At 51.7% G+C, this 19,625-nt stretch overlaps 6 protein-coding genes across 6 annotated transcripts; 2 read left to right on the top strand and 4 right to left on the bottom strand.

The window, feature by feature from the left end:
* Positions 1-174: 174 nt before the first annotated feature.
* BO66DRAFT_328213 (acid phosphatase DET1) lies at positions 175-2,229 on the top strand (the record flags this gene model as incomplete). The annotated part of the gene is made up of 4 exons (XM_025643982.1): positions 175-1,044; positions 1,105-1,673; positions 1,821-1,923; positions 2,047-2,229. 4 exons carry the CDS (start codon positions 175-177, stop codon positions 2,227-2,229), a joined length of 1,725 nt encoding a protein of 574 aa, XP_025501590.1.
* Positions 2,230-3,619: 1,390 nt separating this feature from the next.
* On the bottom strand, positions 3,620-5,604 carry BO66DRAFT_138992 (phosphatase PAP2 family protein). Its single transcript, XM_025642041.1, has 2 exons — positions 4,979-5,604; positions 3,620-4,901 (listed from the first exon to the last, which is right to left on the bottom strand). The coding sequence occupies exons 1-2, from the start codon at positions 5,398-5,400 to the stop codon at positions 4,004-4,006; spliced, it is 1,320 nt and encodes a 439-aa protein (XP_025501589.1). The 5' UTR covers positions 5,401-5,604; the 3' UTR covers positions 3,620-4,003.
* Positions 5,605-8,750: 3,146 nt separating this feature from the next.
* BO66DRAFT_393493 (uncharacterized protein) lies at positions 8,751-9,700 on the bottom strand. The gene is made up of 2 exons (XM_025647775.1): positions 9,299-9,700; positions 8,751-9,168 (listed from the first exon to the last, which is right to left on the bottom strand). The coding sequence occupies exons 1-2, from the start codon at positions 9,527-9,529 to the stop codon at positions 9,100-9,102; spliced, it is 300 nt and encodes a 99-aa protein (XP_025501588.1). The 5' UTR covers positions 9,530-9,700; the 3' UTR covers positions 8,751-9,099.
* Positions 9,701-11,219: 1,519 nt separating this feature from the next.
* Positions 11,220-12,305, bottom strand: BO66DRAFT_328224 (VIT1/CCC1 transporter family protein; the record flags this gene model as incomplete). Its single annotated transcript, XM_025643983.1, has 2 exons — positions 11,220-11,757; positions 11,935-12,305. The coding sequence occupies 2 exons, from the start codon at positions 12,303-12,305 to the stop codon at positions 11,220-11,222; spliced, it is 909 nt and encodes a 302-aa protein (XP_025501587.1).
* A 1,580-nt stretch (positions 12,306-13,885) lies between these two features.
* Positions 13,886-15,716, top strand: BO66DRAFT_378498 (phospholipase, PLC-D; the record flags this gene model as incomplete). Its single annotated transcript, XM_025645798.1, has 7 exons — positions 13,886-13,984; positions 14,053-14,466; positions 14,520-14,696; positions 14,756-14,794; positions 14,848-15,056; positions 15,117-15,266; positions 15,344-15,716. 7 exons carry the CDS (start codon positions 13,886-13,888, stop codon positions 15,654-15,656), a joined length of 1,401 nt encoding a protein of 466 aa, XP_025501586.1. The 3' UTR covers positions 15,657-15,716.
* Positions 15,717-15,781: 65 nt separating this feature from the next.
* On the bottom strand, positions 15,782-16,468 carry BO66DRAFT_456491 (uncharacterized protein; the record flags this gene model as incomplete). Its single annotated transcript, XM_025652139.1, has 2 exons — positions 15,782-16,146; positions 16,260-16,468. 2 exons carry the CDS (start codon positions 16,466-16,468, stop codon positions 16,023-16,025), a joined length of 333 nt encoding a protein of 110 aa, XP_025501585.1. The 3' UTR covers positions 15,782-16,022.
* Positions 16,469-19,625: the final 3,157 nt, after the last annotated feature.

Raw genomic sequence — 19,625 nt, 5'->3', positions numbered from 1 at the left:
TTCACTACCCGCCGTTACAGTCTGCTGCGATTGTCCTGTACCTCGCCTCGTATCCCCACATCAATTGTACACCACACCACCGCATGCCAAAACAACAACCATGGGCAAGCCGCGGGTAAGTATCACAGCCCCTCGATGGCGATCCCACACTTCGGTCGCTCACCTGTTTCACAGATGATCATCTTGATCCGACATGCTCAATCAGAAGGGAACAAGAACCGCGAGATTCATCAGACCATCCCGGACCATCGGGTTAAACTGACCCCGGAAGGACATCGCCAGGCTCTAGAAGCAGGAAGCAAATTACGCGCCCTCCTCCGACCAGATGACACGATACACTTCTTCACATCTCCCTATCGTCGCACACGTGAAACCACGGAGGGCATTCTTCAGTCCTTGACTTCGGACTCGCCATCCCCATCCCCGTTCCCGCGGCATACAATTAAGGTCTATGAGGAGCCTCGGTTGCGCGAGCAGGACTTTGGCAATTTCCAGCCTTGTTCGGCCGAGATGGAACGAATGTGGCTGGAAAGAGCTGATTATGGACACTTCTTCTACCGGATACCCAACGGTGAGTCTGCCGCGGACGCCTACGACCGTGTCAGTGGGTTCAACGAATCGCTTTGGCGCCTGTTCGGAGAGGACGACTTTGCTAGTGTCTGCGTGCTGGTTACGCATGGCTTGATGACGAGAGTCTTTCTCATGAAATGGTACCATTGGAGCGTGGAATACTTTGAGGATCTACGGAACATCAACCATTGCGAGTTCGTTATCTTGAAACTCAATCCAGACAATGGTAAATATGTCCTGCAAAATCAGCTCCGGACTTGGTCCGATCTGCGCAAGGAAAAAGAGCTGGAACGGCAACACGAACGTGCAGCGAAAGGTCTCAGCCCTGCACAGCCCGCAACGCCGTCGGAGACAACGTCGGTACCGGTTAGACGCAAGTGGGGTGGCTGTCCTGAGGGGTGTAATCACGGAATTCGAAGAGGAAACTCCTTGCGTTCAGCTCGAGCACACGGATCAGAACAGCCCAAGCTTCACGTGGACACTTCATCCCCCGTCTCCAGGAAGACAAGCGATCCCAAGGACAACTCCGACAAGACTAAAGCTGACCACGATGCTTCTCCAACTACAACCTCGAAAGATTCGGCCACACATGGAGAACCACATATGATCGCAGCCCCCGAGCCAGCACTTGGAGATCGATCAAGGGACGTTCGCCCTTTAGAGAGGACACATCCTGCTCCTTCGCCGAAGTACGAGTTCCATGGCACGCAACTAGAACTCGAGGTCTCAAGCGCGACCTTGGAAAAGGCACTGCCCATACGAACCAAAGCCATTGCCTTGACTGACACAAGTCAATCATCCGACCAACCATTCCCCTCATCAACCCGCTCCAGCCCCAGCCCCAGCTCAAATCCAGTCCCGCGCCGGCCAGACCTCCGGCACTTCCATCGCGACAGCGAAGACCACCTCCTTCACCCACCCCGCTCCACCTACGCTTACATCCACCTGGTCGGCCGTGACGGCGGAGGCTCCCTGAGCGGAGCGAACAGCCTTGCGCCCTCTGAGGACGAGCGGGATGAGAAACACGAATATCAGCACCACCACCACCACCACCACCACCATCACCACCACCCGAGCCATGAGCACCAGCATGAACCCACCCAGTCGGCTCCAGAAGCCCGTCCGCGCTCCGCCTCCACTTCCAATTACCTCTATCCCCACCAACACCATCACCACCACAGCCATCGTCCGGACCCCTCTCGCAAACCATCTCAGGATCTCGGCAACGACGGCGACGACGAGAGCAGCAGCCGACAGAGCGATCGACCTCGTCGCACCCGTTCTCACAATTACCACCGCCATCCTCATCATTCCACCACCTCCAGCGGTCGTCGAGCCATCCAAGCGAAGCGCGTAGCCAACATCCTCACCCAACATCAACTGCAGCCGCATCAGCAACAACCCGACAACCACGATGACGACAACGACGACGAAGACCATGACGAGTATTTCTCCGAGCAATGCGCAACCTGCCAGGCGGACCAGTCTCAGCACGTCCACGAAGGCAGTAATCAGACTAACGAACCCGAGCACGAGCACGCAGACGACCCTAATGACCATACTGATACTACTCCCATGAACCCCGAAGTCGAGGACGAACACGACACCCTAGAAGCCCAACGCCGCGAAGACCAAAGCATCAGAGGAAGCGTCTACTGATTTTTCTTTTCTTTTCTTTTCCTTTTCCCGTCATGAGATCTTAGTTATCTACTACGAAACACACTCCCCAAGCATCAAATAACCGACATCAATCGGATTATTCATACACTGCATTATACACATTTCTGAATCTATTTTATAATGCATCAAAGAAGGCTGCCCTTATTTCCATGACTCCATGATAGGGAAAAGAAGGAAATCCCAGAAAAAAAATGATGAGATATGTACAATGACATCCCATGAATTATGCAGCATTATTATCTAGTATTATTCCCTTATGAGGTTGGTGGGTGAAGGGAGATACTTGGCCGGTCCGTGCCCCTGGTGCCCGACCATAGATTTTCAAGGAGCTATGAAAAGTATTGTCTATAAGAGACTCCAACACCAGTGGTATAGACGTACATACCCAAACAAGCACTCACACAGATACATACGGAGAATGATTCAATCCAAAGGGGAAAGCAAGTTTTGGTTTGATATACAATATAAACACAAAGTTTGGTTTGAAGTGGGTTTCTTTCATAAATCATAACACTGCCTGGTTTGAAAATAATTATAATTAATAATGCCTGGCAACTGAAGCTCGTGCTGGAACTGCAGAGGGGTAACAAAATTCTTGTTTTGATTCTCAGTAAACCCTTTGCTGACGCACTGACACATACTCAGACGCCCCATGAGGATGAGGATGAGGTTGAAGGGAGTTTTTAAAATAGTGTGAGAGCAGGGGTAGGGAAAATGTGCGCGTGTATGTGTGTTGCGTCAGGACTTGGACTGGCTTCACTGGAATTATGCAAGTTGTTTCTTCCTCCTCCACAGCAGCATGAAAGAAGCATAGCAGTTTTTTCACCTCCCACGTGAGGACGAAAGCGGGCACAGACGAAAAATAGAAAGTGATAATTCTCCGCCACCATATATGCAGGCCCTCGCGACAATTTTCCTTGCGTCGAGGGGTTCTCCTTGCCAATCCAACCTGGAAAATAAAACCAAACAGGTCCTCTCTCCTCATACAACAGACAACATGTGTCTCAGGGCAGTGGCAACGGCCTGAGAGCAAGAGGTTTTGTCATAGCCCCTCTGTCTATATGCCAATGCAAAAAAAGGGTCATTAAACAGCGTTGCATCCTTTGTGATGCATAGCGAATCAAGTGCAAACGGGGAAGCGAGTGAGAGCGCCTCCAATCAACTTTTCTTTCATTGAATGGTCTCAAAACCCAGGCGCCAATGGTGTGAGCGATCGACACGAATTGATAAAAGTCTATGTACCTGGCCGAGCGGAAGGTGAAATAAAGGTAAAGCTCGACCAGCTGACGAACAGCGAATGACAAAAAGTGAGGTCGAAGCGAATGGGGGCGTTCTGAGAAATCCCAGAAAGGCTCCCCAAAGCGAGCGTCGCAGGTAAGACCCCAGCGCGGTCCGAAGAGAGGTCGCCTTGGGCCTTCCGTATTAAGATTATCGACGGAGCTCCGATAGTAGGCTGGAGGAATTCATTACGCAGCCAAATTATTGCGGTGATGGTACAGTGAGGCGGAAAGAGAAGTCATCGGGTGATGACTCCCCACACTTTCAGTCAGACGAGAGTTCGATTGAACACTGACTGAAAAGCCCGGCGAGGGCTGAAGCAAGGCGGTCGGTATTAAAGATGTATGTGTCGAAATTGGCTCAATGCAATAAACCCAGCATGTCGTCAAATGTTAGAACGCCAATCGTTAAATAGATGCAAGAAGCGAATGCTATATGCAGTGTGAGGTTTGCGAGAAGTCCAGACGAGAGCTTATCAAGGGCTGATAACATGTCTTCCGGCTTCAATGTCGGTGACCGGGGAGGCCAGAGACTCTCCCTCCCAAGTGTAATGGTCATCGACAGGGCTCAGGGAGCCAGAAGAGACGGAGGATGAGGATCCAACCGTCCATTCATCGCTGTCGAGATTGAAGTCGCCATCGAAACTAGCCAGGTCGTATCCATATGCGCGAGCTGAGTCACCGATCTCGATGTAGTCGTAATCCCAGCGGTAGGTCTTATCGCTCTGGACGCGCGGGAGAAATCGGGTCTTGGCGAAGTAGAACGCGACCGTGGCCAGCAGACCACCACCAACCAAGTCCACTGCATAGTGGTGCGACAAGTACATCGTCGCCCACCACATCCACAGAGTATAGGTGACGAACAAAGGCTTCAAGCGGGGGAAAACATGGCTCATGAACAAAGCGGCCAACGTTGAGTCCGCCGCGTGCAGAGAGGGAAAGGCGCCGAACACGACGGGAGATTGTCTGAAGCCCGAAGTGTACAGGTCGATTCCAAGGAGCTTGTCGATGCGGGCGAGACCAGCAGGGTTACCGGGCATCGAGTAATCGGCCGGTGCCAGACCGTACAAGTTCTCGTACCACGGAGGAGAGCATGGGAAGAAGAGCTGAATAGCAACTGCAGTCATGCTGATGTAACCAAAGGTACGGGCGAAAAGTGGAACGGTGCCCGGGGGACCGAAGATGAACATGATGAGCGAGCAGACGAACGGCGCACCGTAGTGGCACAGGCCGTAGGGAATCCATGCAAGCACATCAAGAACAACATTCTGGTGAGCAGACAGAATGTTGCTAATGTTTGCCCCATATAAGATATTCTCCAGGGCCGGAAGCACGCGGACCCAGATCGCAGGGCGCCAATCACTTGGAATGAACCTATAGCGGGAAAAGTCAGTCATTGTTCGCCGTCTGGTGGTGCCAGATGCAGGGCCAAGACCTGTAGGTGCACTTACTGGCAGGCGTAGAAGAAGATAAGCCAACCCGCGATGGGCAGGAAAGGAAGAAAGAATTGGCGGGTGATCGGGAGCAGCAGCGAGATCAGGAGTAGCGTGAAGACGGCTGTTTTGGCCAAGGGGCCGGGGGCACCCATCATGCTGAGGGAGAAGATCCCGATGATCAGCAAGAGCAAATACTGGAAGTCATATAGTGTCCACCGATGGCTTTGCAGTGACCGTAGGGTATCGACGGGCGAGAAGGAGGTCTGCAGTGTTGAAATCGATGAGGTCGGAGAAAGCCTGCTGCGCAGCTTCGAACGAATCTTCCGTCGCATGCGATGCGGGACCAGCAATTGTATAGAGCGCCATGGTACTTGGATCTGAAGCTTGCCGAACTGGTTCTGCGTGCGGTCCTTCCACGAAGGAAGGGAACTATTCATCTCGGCGGCTAGTCTCGGAACGAAGAGACTCTGTGGAATGGCCGAATGGATCTCTTCTGTGTTCGTCTAGCGAAGTTGCCAGAGACCAAGGCGCAAGTAAAGGATAGAGGTTCGAGGCGAAGCTGACGGGAAAGGGGAGGGGATGCCGTGGTGTTGTCTCGACGTCAACGTGACAGACAGGAGTCGAAGGGAGAAGGGACCCTGGAACAGAACGTTTCGATCGCTGCTGGTTTGCTCCGACAAGCGGAGAATTGAAATTGAGTTATAGCAACGACGTGGGGAGCGCGGGCTCCGGTCTCCAGCGGCCAAACGAGGATGTTCGGGGAGGTCACGTTGGCAAGGGCTTCTCTGACGCAAGGCGGACGAACAGTAAGGGCGATAGAGAGACAGTGGACCGAGAACGAGGAGATTAGTCGCGAGGGGCGCAAAGATGGCCGACGAACCGGAGGGATGGGAGGATAAACGGAGGAGAGAGTAGGAGAGAGACAATAGGTGAATAGGAAGAGAGGCAGAGAAGGGTTGTGGTAAAGAGGAAGAGAAGAGGAGAAAGGAAGAGGAGGAAACAATGAGACGGGAATCTGAGGATTTTGCAGGTGGTTTTGCTTTGGGGATGAGTAGTACTAGTAGTACTGAGTGAGCGAGCGAGCGAGTGAAGGTGAGACTGGGACTGGGACTGGGACTGGGACTGGGACTTGGACGGGGCGACGGACCACGACGGGTACGCCGTAAGGCAGTAATGTCGTACTCGTATTACCAGTTTGGCCCCGTATCATGTCGTCACCACTGGCCGTGTCCTAACACTTTCAAGGCGTTTAATTTTACCGCCCATACCCCTTTAGTGTTTAGTTTCGGTGGTCAGCCTCGGAAGTGCCTGAGAAACCAGGGTCGCTGCCTATTCCAAAAAGGAAAGAGAAAAAAAAAATCAACGCAGAAAATTTCTGCTCGGAAGACGGAGACCGCAAATACCGAACTACGGATCGGGGCGGGCTTACACCACCACAGCACCACCACAGCACGCCTCGACCAAAGCTACCTAATTGATTCCGGTTCCTGAATAGTCGCTCGTCATCTTCACAACCATCCAATTCAATATAAAATGAGCATGCGGAGAAGAAGTTGACGCGGTGCAGTAGGAGAGCTGTGCGCAGACAGGTATGCGACAGTTAGACACTACTATAACTCTGACTCTGGTCCCTTCTACGGAGTACTGACGATGGTCTGACTCCGATCTGTAGGTCTCAGATAGAAGTAAAGAAGCATTTTGCTTTGCTTCAAGAACAACAAGAACAACAAACCCAGCCATTCTCACCTCCTCCGCGATGCGCCCAACCCAGTGGTCCCCATAGATTCACGGCCGACCAACAGGAAGCAGTGGATCTCCCATCTCCAATTTCGCTTAATCCACAACGGTCTCACAAATCGGTCAAAGAAATTCACCGATTCCGCCTGCGGTCAGTCTGGTTGGTCACAATTGTTCCGCTTGGCGCATAATTACTGATCATTATTGATTTATTGATTATTTCCTCGTATGTTTGTTGAGGCCCGAGGATTATCCCACCCTTCCCCCATCCACATGTGTCTAATAATCAGGCACCAGATGGATCGGGCCCCGGCAATCCGGCATCCGGACCCAAAAAGATGTTGACAAAAGTCTCTCCTCTCACCGCAAGGCCTCGGTTGATGATATATGTAGATGCTGATGGACCCTACATAACGACAAGCACGATCTTAGGAGGCGGATAACCGGCTGGTTAATCTGATGGATAACGATCGGAGGACCTAACCGCCGGTGCTCCCGCGACAGGCCCAGGGCACAATGTGATGGATAGAGAATCCGCGGTCGTATTGCTTACCTCTTGCAGTAAGTTAACGAGGGCTCAGCTCGGACAATAGCCGCCGCAGCGTCCAGATTGATAGGTACATGTATGTGATGGGGTGGTTTTATGACGATCAGCCAACGAGACGACGAGATGACAGCTAAATACCTAGTACCAGAGCGAAGCAGCAAGAAAACTGCACCTCTTGTCTCTTTCCCAGCCACTTCCGCCCATTCAACTCGAAACAGTCGCCTGTCAGATTTGACCACGCGCCAGGTGCATCAAACCCAGATGACAGCTTTTGTTGCGTTTTCCCTGGTCGCATTGAGCCTCTCCAAAGCTGGGGAAAGGACAAAACAGAAGGATTGGTTGATTGCACAACAAAATCCCCAATCCTCCTGAATATCACAATTCGCAGCCCGCCCCTGAGCAACAAACAGCCTTTTCTCCTTCCCCTGATTTCGATCTATGAATTGGAATTAGGCAACATGGCAACAAAAGGGTCGAGGGCTGGAGAAATGATATGCAGGTCTAGAGTGTTTAAGCAACAGTCTAGTCACGAATTATTAGACACTTAGTCTCCTCTAGTTGAACACTCACCACACGAGAGCAAGCGGGATGGAGCGAAACGGAAGTTGCTCTTCTGAGCCCGGTGGATTACGGTCTGGTACGGTACAGCGTGTATACGATACATACCAATTCCTGTTCCCTTTCCCTTCCCAGGTCTCTCGAATGATCACCTCGTCCGGTCGTGCGGCTTGCCGTGATCATTCTTGCATCCGAGAGCATTAATGCACCCAAGCACGCGCCTGATTTGAAACTATCGTGTTTGTGATGGCTGCTTTAGTTGTTCAAGCTCATAGCAGCTGGATCAGCAGATTGGAGGGTCTGCGCTGCATTGACCCTGACTTAGACTTAGTTGGGCTGTGTTGTATATGGGCAAGGCAGCGTCATCATGACTTCCGCCCCAAATTAATCATAATGAGTTGTGCCTGCCCTGGCTTTAGTGCCACAGCTGCTGTGGCTACAGCTGCTACTGCTGCTGCTGTTGCTGCTCCTCATCGCAACGTTGTGACTGGGGGGCGCACGATCGGACTGCAACTCTCTCTCTCTCTCCCCAGGCTCTCTGCCTCATGCGGACGATTTCCCGATCCGCTTACTTAATGGTCCAGTACATTTCGGCTGATTCTCGCGATTCCGACCGGGGCTGGTACAAGTCCCAGTCACCTGGAATAGGCAAACTGCTCAGGCGCCAACAGGCAATGCTTTCTGGGTCTACCTAGCCAGATGCAGTATTCCCCATCATCCTCCATCTATCTATTCTTGTGTATTGCTTACTGAATAGAACAAAAGTGGCTGACGACGGTTACGCGTGGTGTTTGTTGCTTTCTTTGAAATTGAAATTAAAGGGTGAAGAAGGGAAATCCTGCAGTCCAAACCGACTATCATTTCTTTCTCCCCCAGCCTCAACAGGCAGCACTGCTTGAGCATCCATCAGCCTCGAATCTCCGTCGTACGGGAGCATTACACAACCCCCAACAACCTACTCCGTACTACATTTACACTAGATGAGCTGGGGCTTACACTGGAGCAAATTTCGGACCGGTATGTTCGATCAAAATTAACGGAGCCGATGTTGTTGCTGCTGCTGCTGCTGCTGCGCCTTACCTACGGGAGATTGTACTATACAATGCGTCGGATCATCAAAACGTGGTTCTACGGGAGATGATCCTTGGGGGGTTTCCCTCGTATTCGTTTTGCTCACGCTCCTCCCCTCCCCTCCCCCCTTTCGTTCGTCTGCATGCACCACAGAAGAAGGGAGAGGGGCATGTTTGATCCTAGCAAATCTAATACTCCGTAGGTAACGATGCCGAGCCCTTGACTATTGTTGCCTGTTGGCATGAAGAGTGGATTCGATGGGGACGGGGTGGTGGTGGTGGTGGGTACTGGGCTGTGTTGAAGGTCAGCAGAGAGAGCTTGGGCCAAGCAGGACAACGTTGTGGCTTGGAAAGCCGATCGCATACTACTCATAGTTATAGCATGTAATTTCATCCCTTTTGCAAGCCTGGAATTACTCGTACCTCTTTCTCGTAACGAACCAGAGGTACAGTAACAGGGTACTGTACCAGACTCAAACTCGTTGCATCATGGACGGTTGCTTTCGGGGCGGAACCAAGAAGCAGAATACGGGGAAGTGAGAGACTGATGAGAGAGCGAGGGTCATCGACATCATCGGACATCATCGAGTAGTTAGTGACGGTAGTGACGGGGCAGAAAACCCACTCCAGAGCGGGAGAGCCACAAAACAGCATGGATCGATCCCGGATTCGGATCGTTGCGCCTCTCCAGGTCGTCCTTCTTTCCTTCTAGAATCTCGACTCGTTGTTCATGATTGACATCAATGGTAGATCCCCCTACAACAAGATCTCCAAGTGACAGCAGCATCGCGGATGTCGAATCTGTTGGTTACGTTTTACTGCTCTCGACCTCACCGCTTGCCACAGCAGGAGTCACATACACTTATTAGTACTCGTATGAGTAGTTATGGGGGTGCCCCATGCATTATTGCATGGGGCTTCATCATGCAAGAACAAGACAAAAGCTGCAGCTCGCTCGATCACCTGATGCCCTCGTGCCCGTCGGGCAATCAGTAACTAGTGTACATACTTCAGACCCATCAGAACAATGAGGTCATACCGCATTGCCCTGCAGTAACGCTTTGTTTGAATGTTTAGCTATTGAATCCCACTGCCATTTCTCGCTTGTCCTCGGCCCAGCTTTGCCGGCCGAAAGAAGGGGGGGGGGAGGGGGGTCCTCCAGCATGTTGCATAAACCCTCATTTAACCTTCTCTCTCTCTCTCTGTATCGCTCTCGAAGATCACCTCCTTGTGCATATCACAATGCAGAAGTCAAAATGAACTCAAGACATTGATCTGCATTGTGCATTGGTACAAGTATAAGGTTCGTCAGTTTATGTGTTGTGAAGGTTTGATCTCTCCATCCATACAGACAATTTCGCATCCCCCTACCCCCTCCCTGTTTTGATTGTCATTCAATGGAAAAAATTAAGTATACTAGCAGCAACAGCAGCAGTGACTGCCCCCCCCCCCCACCCCCCTCCCACAAGTCCACTCGCAAAAGACAATCATAGATCCACACCGCCCAACACATCCAGTAATCACATACCAAGCCCCAAGCCCACATACATATACGTGGTACTCCATACTCGTACAATTCCGCCGAATACCTTTCCTACCCCACATTCTCCTAGACCTGATCGCCGGCCAGAATTCCTGGCAAGGCTGGAAGGGGCCGGGGGGCGTGAGGCTCATTTTTGAGGCGCCGGCTTGTGGCAGTGCACCCTCGTTTCGTGACGGGCTGGAATGTATGTACATACCTAGTTTCACACTTGCTGGGTGGTACGCTCTGTTGGCACAGCCGAGGCCAAGCGTTGAAGAATGTCATGCTCGGTGTGTACGAAGGTAGCCTGACGGGTCCTCTGTGGGCTGTCATTGGACTGGCTGCGCATGGTTTGGGGGGTGGTTCGTCGGAGTTATGCGATGTGTACGGTACAGTACCTAGGTAGTCATTGAGAATTCCGTGAGTGAGTATTGTATTGTGGAAGTGATGTGGAACAGGTTAGAAGCTTCATTTCGACCAGAGGGCTAGTGCTTTCAGGTACGGTGCATTGCCTTTTTTTTCTTACTCGGTGCCTTGCAAGCTGTGCTGGTGCGGGCTTACATTGCACTTGGCATGCCATATGTGACCAGAGTTGTCAATCTCCTTTATTTGTTCATTCTAATCACAAGAGCTATGTACTCGGTGTACTCTACTATCAAAGTCCATACTGACCAATGCCATAACCCATCTATGGAATCTACAGTCAGTCAGCCATAACCCGATATCATCCTATGCATGTTGAAATCCGCCCATTTTGTAGCCCGCTTGAACGCCCAAGGAAAAGAAAGACAGAAGTATCACGCCGACAGAAAGAGAGAGGAATCATTGGTGATCATGTTGTCCCTGATGAGCGTCTGCCAGCATCTGGAACCCCTTCACCAGTCCCATCGCTGACCCGGCCGCAACTCCTCCGACCAGAACCATCTGCAAGCCTCCGATAAGTCCTCGCCGAATGTTCCTGGATCCCTTCCACCCACTCACAAAGCACGTCTTGCCGTATCCGAACAGGAACAATGCGACCACCATCGTGGCGATCGACCACTGCAGGGCATAGAAGGCGCCATGGGGTCCGACAAAGAAGTACGGGAGGAGCGGCACAAACCCGCCGATGAAGTACCCTAAGGCAATGGTCAGGGCACACACCCAGGCCCGTGACCCCGACGGCTCCTGGACGGTATGATGAAAATTCATGAGAAAGGAAGGGAGCATGGGGGAGGTGGAGAGGTGTCGCGTGAGCTCCCCCACCAATTCGGAAGGGAGATCATAAGGCGCAAAGACATCGGCAATGGTGTCAGTCACTGAGGCGGGGTCATTCTGGATTTCTTTTTTGGTCTCTTTCAATGTTGCGCGATAAGACTCCCTGTCAAGAAGAAAAAGGGATAGACCCAAATGTTAGCTTGATGCTTTTTTTTTTGGTGGTCTTATCTTTTCGACGCACATCGAACCCCGCTTCAATCGCCTCCTCCCCGCCCCTTTCGCCCCCTCACACATTGACGGGAAGTAAATCACCAAAAAAAAAAGTGGGTACATTACTTACTCCTCACTCTTTGCACCCAAGTAACCGCCCAGCCCCATGGAGATAGCGCCTGCAATGAGCTCGGCCATGCCGCCAAAAACGACCACCTTAGTGTCACCCAGCGCTGATAAACCGGCGGTGAGGGCGAATGGCACCGTCATGCCGTCGGAGAGACCGATAATGGCGTCGGAGACGATGCGTCCGTCGATGAGTTTGGACTCTTTCTTCTCCGCTCCTTCCCGACATACTGAGCTGCTTGAGCCGGCTGTGGACTCGCTATCGCTCTCGTGTCGCAGGGAGAGAGGATATTCTTTTTCCAGGTCATGCTCTGGGGAGAATTCGGAGACGGGGGAGTAGCTGGATAGCAAGCCTTTGATTGAGGAGATAGACATCTTTGCTGTGTGTGTGCGTCTGTCTGAGGGCAGAGAAAGTTCGCTTCGAATTGAATCAATGCTGGAGATCTGATGTGATAGATTGTGGCCGGTGTGACAGAGGTCGGTATTAATATATCCACAAGGAGAGGATAGTCGCCGGGTCTTTGCTGAACTTGGAAGGTGGGCAAGAGACGAAGAAAAGGAAATTTTTGTGGTCCAGCTCCGAAAAGTGAGCGATAGGGGAGTAAATCAAGGCAATGCAATGTAATATCCTATGGATCAGAGTGAGCTCTGGCGAGATTAAACGTCCGGCCGGGGCCCGTCGGTCATAGATATGGTTTGAGCGACAGGCGTCAGTCGAAGCTGAGGGGAAAAGAGGAAAAGAGCATGTCTAACAAGCTGAAGGAAGAATACCCCTCGTGCCCATTATCATGCTCATCTTCCACTCACATTCAGCGAGCATCTGTAGTAGGCAAGGTGCCTGGTTACCTACTAGGAGTATCGGCGGCCATGTGCCGGTATGAGAAGGCCTATGGAAGGAGAGTGAGGGACAACGTGCCTCACAGTCTGGCGGTCATCTGCAGTCGCGGGGATGGCACGTGCAGTTCTGATTGGCCTCGACCCCCGGGACAATGCAGTCTTCGACCCACTGGGGCTGCGGAGTACCTGAAGCTTGGACCACTCTAGCCTATCACACTCGACTATTTCCTAATCGACGGTCTAAAGTGGATCTACTAGGACCACTTCTTCCACTGCCAGGTGCACTCTTCTAGACCACATCCATCCATCCATCCATCCATCCATCCATCGAGTCAAGTCGCATGCAGTTCTAATGCAATAAACAAGCACGCTGCAATCACGCTGCAATCACGCTGCCCTCGATGCGCGCTGCAGAGGACCAATTGCTGTACTACTACCCACTAAGCACGCACATTCTTGACCCTCTTCACCCTCTTCAACCCGTCCGTTCCTTGCAAGCGGGGCATTGAACCGGGCTAGAGTCGTCCTCCCAGTCTTCTCCTCCCGTGATCGAGACCAATCAATTGAGCAGCTGATGCACATCTCGCAATCGCGACCTCCAACTGCACGGTTCTGTGCTGTCCCACGCCTGTGTCGACTCTCACGGCCATCCCCCTCATTCTCCAACTGCAGCGGAGCGCATCCGGACCATACCTATCTATCTCCTCATTCTAGTTGCGAATGTGGACTGTCTCACGCGAGCTAGCAATCAACTCCACAGCGTGCAGTCCATTGTCCCGTGCCATTGGCCATGGTCATTCTCAACAATCATCGCAACTGAAAAGAAAGAGAAGGAAAAATCCTGTTCCTGGGACAAACCGGCACGACTTGCTCGAATAATGTCGCGTGTGGACCTGCCTATCTCCGCAGGATGTCGGTGTGTGCCGAAGCAGCCGGCATGCGCTGCTACTTTCTGCCTCGTGGGAATTTAGGGGGTGGTGAGGGGAGAAGAGGGGCGAGAAAGAAGATAAATATCGCACCTCGCTGCTCCCCCTGGCAGGAAAAGATAGGAACTGGAATCCGAAGAGCCAAGACGAAGCTGGGCGAAGAGCAGCCGCAGACACTGAACGCAAGCAAAGATGAAGTTGAGCGTAGCTACGATCTCAGCTTTGGCTACTCTGGCCACCGCGGTTCCCCACAGGCGGAACAGTGCACAGTGGGATCAAGTTCGCTCCAATGTAGGTTTGGACCTTTGCTCCCGGTTTTCCTGAGTCTCCTGCAGCCATCTGATTGACTTGGGGGGCAGATCAAACATGTTATCTACCTGATGTTGGAGAACCACTCCTTCGACAACATTGCGGGCTACTGGGACTTTCACCCGGACATTGACAACTTGCGCAACATCGACTACTGCAACGAGTACACGAACCCCAACTGGACGGTCTGGGGTGAACCTCTGAACGTCTGCGCGGCCCCATTTGAGACCGAGGTACCCCTGACTGACCCGGACCACAATTTCGCGGGTGTCACCTACGAGATCTTCCGCAAGTGGAACGTCACCAAGGATGATGTTCCCAACATGGGTGGATTCATTGAGCGTCAGTCGGAGAAGTACAGTGCTACGCCCGGTGAATCCAGCTTCGTCATCAAGGCGTACGACCAGAAGAAAACGGCGACTCTGGCGGAAGTTGCCCAGAACTTCGCCTTCTGGGATAGCTATGTGAGTCTTCTGCAAAGCGTCTTGCCTGTCTAGATGTACTAAACGGGCAACAGCACGCGGAGCACCCTGGCCCTACCAACCCCAACCGTCAGTTTGCTACTTCGGGCTCCACCTGTGGTATGGTGGATAACACTTACCAATCTGCTGGATGGTATGCCAACTACACGGGTACCACGTGTGCCACCTCAATCTTCGAGTCGCTCAGTCAGAAGAATATCACTTGGAAGAACGTGAGCTATAACCGTCCGATGTGTACATGGACATCAACTAAGCTTATGTCTTCTTCCAGTACTACGAGACCGACATTGTCGATGCTTTCATGTACAAGGTAATGCTATTTTCCCGCAGTCACTTCATATTCGCATACTTACCGCTCTCTAGTGGGTGCAAGACAATGCCATGGACCGCCTGGTTCACTCCGACCAGTTCTACCGTGACCTTGAGGAGGGCACTCTCCCGCAGTTCTCCTACTACAACCCGGAGTGCTGCACCATCGACTCCATGCACCCGACCAGCAACATGGCCTCGGGCGAGCAGCTGATCAAGCATCTGTACGATGCGGTGCGCAGGTCGAAGTACTGGGACAATGTGTAAGGACCCCAATTATCTTCCATGGCCTTCCCAGCACTGACAGCGACAATTCGATTTAGTCTGATTGTCCTCAACTTCGACGAACACGGTGGTTTCGCCGACCACGTCCCCACCCCTGTCAATATTCCCCAGCCCGAGGATGGCATTACTTTCTCCGGCGTGTCGGACGGCCACAACGTAACCTACGATTACACTCGATTGGGTGTTCGGTAAGCCCACCTTTTACAGTCCTCCTTCATCCCCTCATTACCACTGTGAGTTGGCTAACTCGGAGGAATAACGATAGTGTCCCCGCGTTCCTCATCTCCCCATGGGTCCCCGCCAACCACCTGATCCACGACCAAGGGACAAGCTACGCTAACAACTCGGCGTACACCCACACCTCGATCCTGCACTTCCTGCAGGAGCTGTGGAACCTGGACGGGCTCAACAACCGGGTGCAGTGGGCCAAGACCTTCGAGTACCTCTTCACCGACACCAAGCGGGAGGACACCCCGGAGAAGCTGACGACGCCGACCTGGTACGGGGGCAGCAACGAGCCCAAGCCGGACCCGTTCTACAAGTTGAACCAGGATTACGACTATTATGAGAATATGTAAATACGAGCAGAAGGATGACGGCCAAAAAGACTACACGGCGGGTATGAATGGGGTTTAGAGCCAATTCCAAATAAATATTCATGTTATCTTCGACTCAGTGTATCATAACGATCATATCTCGTTAACGCCCTTGCCCTCCTTTCGGGCGAGAAAGGGTAGCAAGGGTCAACATAATGCATACATCATCCACCCTTCCCTAATACAAGGCAAGGTAAAGCACAGCATACCCATTTTAGAGTACAAAACCGCGATGCTGTTATTCATGTTGTTGCTCGCTCAAAAATCACGACAGCACCTCTTCTTTTCCTGCTGCTGCTGCTGCTGCTGCTCCCTCCAACCCCTCATCCGCCTCGCCAGGGCAGTCAGTCACTTCCGCTTACTACTTTCGGCGACCCGACTCTCCTGCCCCCAATTCGTAGGCTTGGTCATATCCCAGAAGCGACTCTTGTACGCGGGGAACGAGGTGTGATTCCACATGTTGACGAGGATGCTGTCCGCCGCCGCCACCACCAAGAGCTCGTTAGCCAGGGGATTCTTTTTGGGGAAAAAAACACGCTATCCAGGTGGTTGGAACGGGGAGAAAGGAAAGGAAAGAACACAAACCTCTGACTCCGATCCACATACTCCTCCTCCTTGACCTCGCGGACGCCCACCTTCATCCCCTCGCGGGTGACCAGGACGTTCTTGCCTTCCATCTTGGAGCGCGTGTGGCGCGAGATGTCCTGGACGATGGAGTAGGCGACGTAGCCGATGCCGGCGAGGACGAGGAGGACGCCCAGGAGGATGAAGAGGGGGGTGAGGCGGGCGGTCATTTTTTTATTTATTTTTTATAAGGGGAGGCGGACTGGACTGGACTGCGGTGTGATGTGAGGGGTCCGATCGCTTGGATGATGGGAATGCTTTTCCCTGGTGGGTTGAGGGGTTTTGATGTGTAAATAAATGAGGGTCAAATATGGATGGATGTGATGTGATGTACTGTTGTACTCTGGCTGGTAACGGTGTGATGCAGTGTAAGGTGTCTTGTCGACTGTTGGTGAGAGGAGAGAGAAAATGCGTAGGGCTGGTTTTGCGATCGTGAAATGGGTCGATGGGTGACGAGTGATGTAATAATCAATCCCCAATCACTTTGTTCTCTGTTAGGCCGATCAACCGGTTCGTCTCGGTAGGTCTAGCCGTGGGCCGGGAGGAGTGGGTGGAATCGTTAGCTATCAAGGTACAGTACTCCGTACTCGGGAGAAGTATGTCTTGAATAGGTAGAGTGTGAGAATATTGTATGTGGGAGAAAAAATGGACCCCCGAGTAAGCCTTTATATACACATGAAAAAAAAAATGCATGGGGAACTGCACCGGTCCTACGGTTCTTGCCTCCAATTCTGTCCCAAATAATAACTTATGCGCCCTGTAGGGCCAACCACCGGTCGCTGCCAAGCCTCGCGCCAAGCGCTGGGGAAATTCTGGTGCCTGGATTTCCGGCTTCATTTTTTGGGGGTTTTCCTCTACAGGTGCAAGGCGCAGTTCATTCTGGAATAGATGGAAATGAATTGTGTTTATTTTTGGTATCTTGGATGTTGCACAATCTCTTTTACTGAAGTAATGATTGGGAAAGAGGCGGAGTGACCGGGTTGGTTCGTTGCTTACTACGGTGCGTTTTGTTGATTGAGGGGGAGGGAGGGGGCCAAATGTGGTGACCTCGGAGATAAATCAGGAGGGGTGAGGGGGCTGACTTGGGCATTGTATCCGTGTGGATTGTTTGTTGCCTATCGACTGAGATTATCCGCTTCAGCCTGTTCTCCCTCCCTTGTGCAGTTCAGACACGGTAACTGTTTTATCAATGACTGGGATCTATGCATAGACTGCTGCACTAAATCCATGGCTGCTTTGCTAGAACTGCTTGTTGTTCTGTGTGCTGAGGCAAGCATCATTTATGCACATTGCACCGGTCCAGATACAGTCTACAGAAGCTTGAGATTGCAAGTCAGGATCATGCAGCGACGTCTCATGAATTGCATCAATACATACCTGATCTGGCGAAGCACACGGTCGACGGGATCGCAACTTCGCCTGATGTATACTACGCTTTCTCGCTTGTGATGAGAGAGAGAGAGAGAGAGAGAGAGAGAGAGAGAGAGAGAGACCAGTAGCCCGCGCAAGACCAGAATACCTGATCAGATGCTAAGCATCTTTTCCTCGCTATCTACTTGCGTGAAGAGTGGTTCTGTTTGGGGTTGAGCCGGCTGCGCGGAGCTGTACCTGGTGGTTCCGGGGCGGGGGGGCCTGATATGATTCTATGGGAGACGATTTTGTGGGGTGTGGCTTGCGACCATAATCAACATGCTAGCATGTCAACATGGACCCTGAGAGGCGTTAGGGTTGTAGGTATGGCTCGCAGGCGAATGCGGGTTTTTTTTGCATGTACGGAGTAGAACTACTAACTACACAGTGTTGACGGTCCAGGATGGAGTCCCAACTTGTGTGTATACTATACATTGTGTGTACACATTCATGTACAAGAAGGTCTAAAGACTCATAAGAACGACACTTACTAGACAAACTTGCGACTAGCAATCGGATTGTTCGGAAGGATGGGCATGCAAGGTACAGTAAGGTCCAAATCGGCCACCTCCAGGAAATAACATCATTGACTAGCGGAGAGCAACCACCACTAGGTACAGTACAGTACTCCTAAGCACCACAAATACGATTCTTCAACAACAGCCCTGCGAAATCAGATAATATCCAACTAGATACAGCTTGATTGCCACATACAAATCAAAATCAATCGGTAATACACCCAATGCTACCTCAAATTCCATGATTTCAATGCAACAACCCCAGACTGTCGTCATAATGAATCATGCTTTCCGCATTACCTCACTACCACGACCGCACCACACACAGCAGCAGCAGCAGCAACAACACACAGCAACGCATCACCACAAGCAAGGCTAACTAAACTAGAACCTGCACAGGTTGCAACCGCGCCAATCAGGTCCAGTATCGTAATGTACACAGCCAGCACAAGAAATAATACTTACGACCAAGCGCATCCCCATCCACCGCAACCTCACCCAATCCACCTCTTTTCCTCATCCCCCGTCTCTCCAGGCACCACCCCTCTCCCTCCCACACCAGACACAAAAGATAAAGGCCACGAAGAAAAATGTGCGACGTCCCCTTCTTCCCCATCCTCCCGATCTGCTTCCAATGCGGCACCGACCAGAACCCCTGCCGCTGTAAAGTCGTCGGGCCAACCTTAGGTATATCCCTACTCCGTATCCTGTCCCAGAAAACCAATTCGGTGGTGTTTGGGCTCCGTTTCGCTGACTGGATTGATCCTGTTCCGTGGGGGCTTAGGATTTATCTGTACGGTTGTAGCTGCTGTATGTGTCTCCTCCCTTTTCTTCTTCGCATCGTTGGGCTCTAGTTGTATCTGGAGAGAGAGAGAGAGTCAGTTCGATGGGGAGGCTACGCATAGAGATTCTAATTAAGCTCCAATACAGGTGGTCTGCTACCCTGCATCGATCTTCTGCGGGTGTTGTTTGACGAAGACGGGGAAGGAGTATGTGCCTCTTCTATTGAGACGAACTCTCCGAGGGAAGATAATAGTGGGCTAACCGGTTCAATTCAGTGTGCTGGGGTATCCGGTCAAGGTGAATGGGATCGTTAGCAATGCCATACCGATATAGGTATCATGCTTCACCCAGGGCTGAGGTTGGTTGGAGGGGTTCATGATAGAAGTGGATGGGCGATGCTAATCATAATTAATAATATATTCACTTGAACATCATATCTGATGTACTTCATATTGGACTATACTGAGTGAAGGTGAGGAATGTTCATCAAAGCATAAATCATGGAATTGATTCGTGATACGTAACCATAAGCCTACCTAAAATACCTAAGGCAGCGAACGAATGGAAGGAAAATCACACAACACAAAAGGTATCCAGACGATAATCACAGAAGCAT

This window comes from Aspergillus aculeatinus, assembly GCF_003184765.1.
Source record: "Aspergillus aculeatinus CBS 121060 unplaced genomic scaffold BO66scaffold_39, whole genome shotgun sequence".
Lineage (NCBI taxonomy): Eukaryota > Fungi > Ascomycota > Eurotiomycetes > Eurotiales > Aspergillaceae > Aspergillus > Aspergillus aculeatinus.
Note: the sequence above shows the minus strand (reverse complement) of the source record. Positions and strands in the feature narration are given on the sequence as shown.